This window comes from Zootoca vivipara, chromosome 16, assembly GCF_965207765.1.
Source record: "Zootoca vivipara chromosome 16, rZooViv2.hap1.1, whole genome shotgun sequence".
In the NCBI taxonomy this organism is placed as follows: Eukaryota; Metazoa; Chordata; class Lepidosauria; order Squamata; family Lacertidae; genus Zootoca; species Zootoca vivipara.
In genome coordinates, this window is record NC_142599.1 from 14,331,006 (window position 1) to 14,334,836 (window position 3,831).

At 50.6% G+C, this 3,831-nt stretch overlaps 1 protein-coding gene across 1 annotated transcript; it reads right to left on the reverse strand.

Annotated features, from left to right (window-relative positions):
- Positions 1 to 1,537: 1,537 nt before the first annotated feature.
- On the reverse strand, positions 1,538 to 3,831 carry TSSK2 (testis specific serine kinase 2). Its single transcript, XM_088659310.1, has one exon. The coding sequence runs from the start codon at positions 3,829 to 3,831 to the stop codon at positions 2,680 to 2,682; it is 1,152 nt and encodes a 383-aa protein (XP_088515436.1). The 3' UTR covers positions 1,538 to 2,679.

A 3,831-nucleotide genomic window follows, 5' to 3' on the forward strand; every position in this document is an offset into this window, starting at 1 on the left:
GGCAAGGAAAGCCATGGTTGTTCAGGGGCGAGGGGGCGCCAGGATCAGCCCGAAATCGGGCTGCTCCTCCCCCTCCGCAACCGGCAGGGGCGAGGGGGCACCAGTATCAGCCCAAAATCGGACTGCTCCGACCCCTCCGACCCCTCCACGATCGGCAGGGGCAAGGGGGCACCAGGATCAGCCCGAAAATGGGCTGCTCCGACCCCCTCCGCGATCGGCAGGGGCAAGGGGGCACCAGGATCAGCCCGAAAATGGGCTGCTCCAACCCCCTCTGCGATCGGCAGGGGCCAGGGGGCGCCAGGATCAGCCCAAAATCGGGCTGTTCCGATCCACTCCTCCCCCTCCGCGATCACCGGGGCGGGTGGAGGGAAAGCTGGCTTTCCCTCCACCCGCCCCACAGCCAGCAAGGGAGAAGGGAGACATTCCTTCTAGCCGGCTGGCTGTGGGGCGGGTGGAGGGAAAGCCCCAGAGCCGCGCAAAGCATTTGGCTGGCTTTCCCTCCACCCGCCCCGCAGCCAGCCAGGGAGAACGGAGACGTCCCTTCTAGCCGGCTAGCTCAGAGCTGTGCAAAGCGTTTGGCTGGCTTTCCCTCCACCCACCCCACAGCCAGCCGGCTAGAAGGGACGTCTCCCTTCTCCCTGGCTGGCTGTGGGGCGGGCGGAAGGAAAGTCAGCCAAACGCTTTGCGCGGCTCTGGGGCTTTCCCTCCACCCGCCCCACAGCCAGCCAGGGAGAAGGGAGACGGCACCGGGTGGCGGTGGGCAGCGGGGCAGGCTGGCCACCAGCGGCCCTGCTTCTAGGGGGGGCACCTGCCCCCCCTGCCTACGCCCATGAATGGATTGACTATTGAACCACTCGACTGTAGCTCTGAAAGGGGAACCGGGTTGTATAGGGAGGTTTGTTCCGTTTGCAAAAAACACTCTGTATTATAGACAGGAGGGAAAGCAAAGCTCTTCTTTCACCTACAAAACTGGAGGCCCAAATGTGCCAAGTAAACCTATGGCACGTCTATACCACAAACCGTTCTAACAATCAATTAGTGAACTGACTTCCTCTCTTTGCTGCAGAGCTTTAGGGCAGAGATGCAGAACCCATGGTCCTCTGGATCAAGTTTTTGGGCTCTCACCCCCCCCCCATCAGCTGCAGCCAGAATGACCTCTTTGGAGAGCATCCTTTGGGGAAAGTGGCATTTAATTAGCTTGGTTTGGTATGGAGGGGAGCTGAATCTGCAACGCAGTAAGCTCCAAACCTACATCTAAATAACCAAATGAAATTTGGGCAGCTTAGCAGGGAATGATTTTTCCAGTCTTTTTCTGGTGTGTTAAAGCTAACAGAAATTGTACAGTGGTACCTTGGTTCTCAAAAGCCTTGGTACTTGAACGACTTGGAACCCAAACACTGCAAACCCGGAAGTAAGTGTTCCAGTTTGCGAACTTCTTCCGGAAGCTGAATGTGCTCCGTTTTGAGTGTGACGCTTCCAATTTGAGTGTTACACTCTCTGTTTTTGCTATTTATTTTGCGTTTTTGTTTTTGCGACTGTGGAACCCAGTTCAGCTACTGATTGATTGTGCGACTGCAGTACATTGTTTATTGCTTTCATTTTATGGATCAGTGGTCTCGTTGGATAGTAAAATTCATGTTTAATTGCTGTTTTAGGGGTTGTTTTTAAAAGTCTGGAATGGATTGATCCATTTTACATTGCTTTCTATGGGAAAGCGCACCTTGGTTTTGGAACGCTTTGGTTTTGGAACAGACTTCCGGAACGGAGTAAGTTTGAGAACCAAGGTACCACTGTATTAAGGAAGCGATTGCTTCTTACAATTTGGAGTTGCCCGTTGACATCTAACATCATTTATTTTGCAGAGGGAGAAATGCAGGCAATTTACATAGAGATGTCATTTTGTTTGTTTGGTCTGGGTTGAGTCAAGCAAGCCCTTTTACAGGCTCACAAAGCCCCCATACACACTATATGTTTAAAGCCATTCCACACCCACTTTGCACTGAAAATAAAATTGGGAACTGTGATCTGTTAAGGGTGCTGAGAGTTAGGAAACCTATTTCCCTCCCATGGCTACAATTATTATTTATTGTTGTTTATTTATTGACCATGAAACCACTTTGAGAATTGTAGTTCTGGGAATCTGGGTCTACTATCAACTCTCGGCACCCTTAACAATCCACAGTTCCCAGAATTCTTTGGGGGAAGCCATGACAGTGTAAAGTGTTGCAGGGGTGCAGGTGGGGCCTAAAAGCTGGAGTGGGTTTTAAGGACCTTGAGACTCCCTTTGCAACTGCCTGCCTCTCTTTAGTGAGGCCTTGCCCCTTACTTGGAGAGCGTAAAACCTTGTATTTTCAAAGGCACGTGAGCTTAATTCCAAGGTGATTAAAAACACCACCCATTTTGGTTCATAGGCAGTGGGCAATTACAGTAAAATATTCATCAAGGTATAAAATATTTAATAATCTTGTGTCCTTTTATAGGTATCAATATATATAAGTATAAAAATGCTTATAAAGAAACCTCTTTACTTTCTTTTCATTTAGTCTGCTTTTCTGATTCCTTCCTCCACTAATCTCTTATCTTCTCCCGACCCTGAAACCACCGTGTCCATTTGATAGGACATTTGGGCTACCTATTCTCCGTTGCCTGAGTGGATGGGCATCTGCTGGTCCAGGTGTATCAGTTTTCCGTGTTCTCAAACTGGGGCAGTACTACGTCTTCTGCCAGGGTGTCTGTCTTCCCTGTTTCCCCCAGTTTCCCCACTCCTTCTACTACCTCCAGCCGGGAATGTGCCACCTGTTTGGACTCCGACTTGCTGCTTACTTGCACTTCGCTTTTGTGATTTGGCTTGTGATCACACTCAGTCCGGGAACTCTCCCCGTTTTTCACGATGGAAGTCGTCGAGACGCACTTGGGTTTCGGGGGCTGCATCCACACGTGGCTCAAAACGTCGTCGATGTGGAGCCGCCGGGCGACGTCCGGTTGGAGCATGCGGTAGATGAGATCTTTGCATTCCATGGTCAGGTTTTTCGACTTGGGGAAATGCACCCGGTGCTCCTTCTGCAGCCTCAGCATCTTCCGAATGTTGGAGTCGTCGTAAGGCATGGAGCCGCAGACCATGATGTACAGAATGACGCCTAGGCTCCACATATCATAGATCTTGGGCTCGTAGGGGATGCCTTGCAGCACCTCTGGGGCGGCGTACGCAGCAGAACCGCAGAAGGTCTTGCTGTGGATTATTTTGCCTTCTTCATCACGTGTCAAGCGTTTGGAGAAGCCAAAGTCCGAAAGCTTGATGTGGTAATCCTTGTCCAGAAGCAGGTTTTCACATTTCAAGTCCCGGTGGACAATGTCAGAATCGTGGCAGTATTTTATAGCGGCACATAGCTGGCGGAACATCTTCCTCGCAATGTCTTCGGGCATCGCCCCTTTGCTCTTGATGAACTCCAGCAAATCTCCCTGGACTCCCAACTCCATCACGATGTAGACTTTGCCATCCGACGTCTCGAAGATCTCGTAGGTTTTTATGATGGATCGGTGGTTCACTTTGGCTAAGATGTCTATTTCCCTCGGAAGGAACCTCTCCAGAAAGTCCAGCGGAGCTTTCTTTCTGTCTATGATTTTTACTGCTACGTCAAATTTCAGCCGTTCGGAGAAGGCCGATTTCACCTTGGCGTAAGAGCCTTCTCCTAAATTTGATCCCATGATGTAGCCTCTTTTTTTAAGGACGGCAGCATCGTCCATCGTGCTGTAGGCAGACGCAAGGATAAGTTTGGTCACGTTGTTGGCGTACTCTTCCAGCCACTTACTAGGTATTCCATCGCTGGTCAT

Excerpts from the sequence above, each read along its gene's own strand:
- TSSK2 (XM_088659310.1), bottom strand. The coding sequence starts at position 3,831 with ATGACCAGCGATGGAATACCTAGTAAGTGGCTGGAAGAGTACGCCAAC.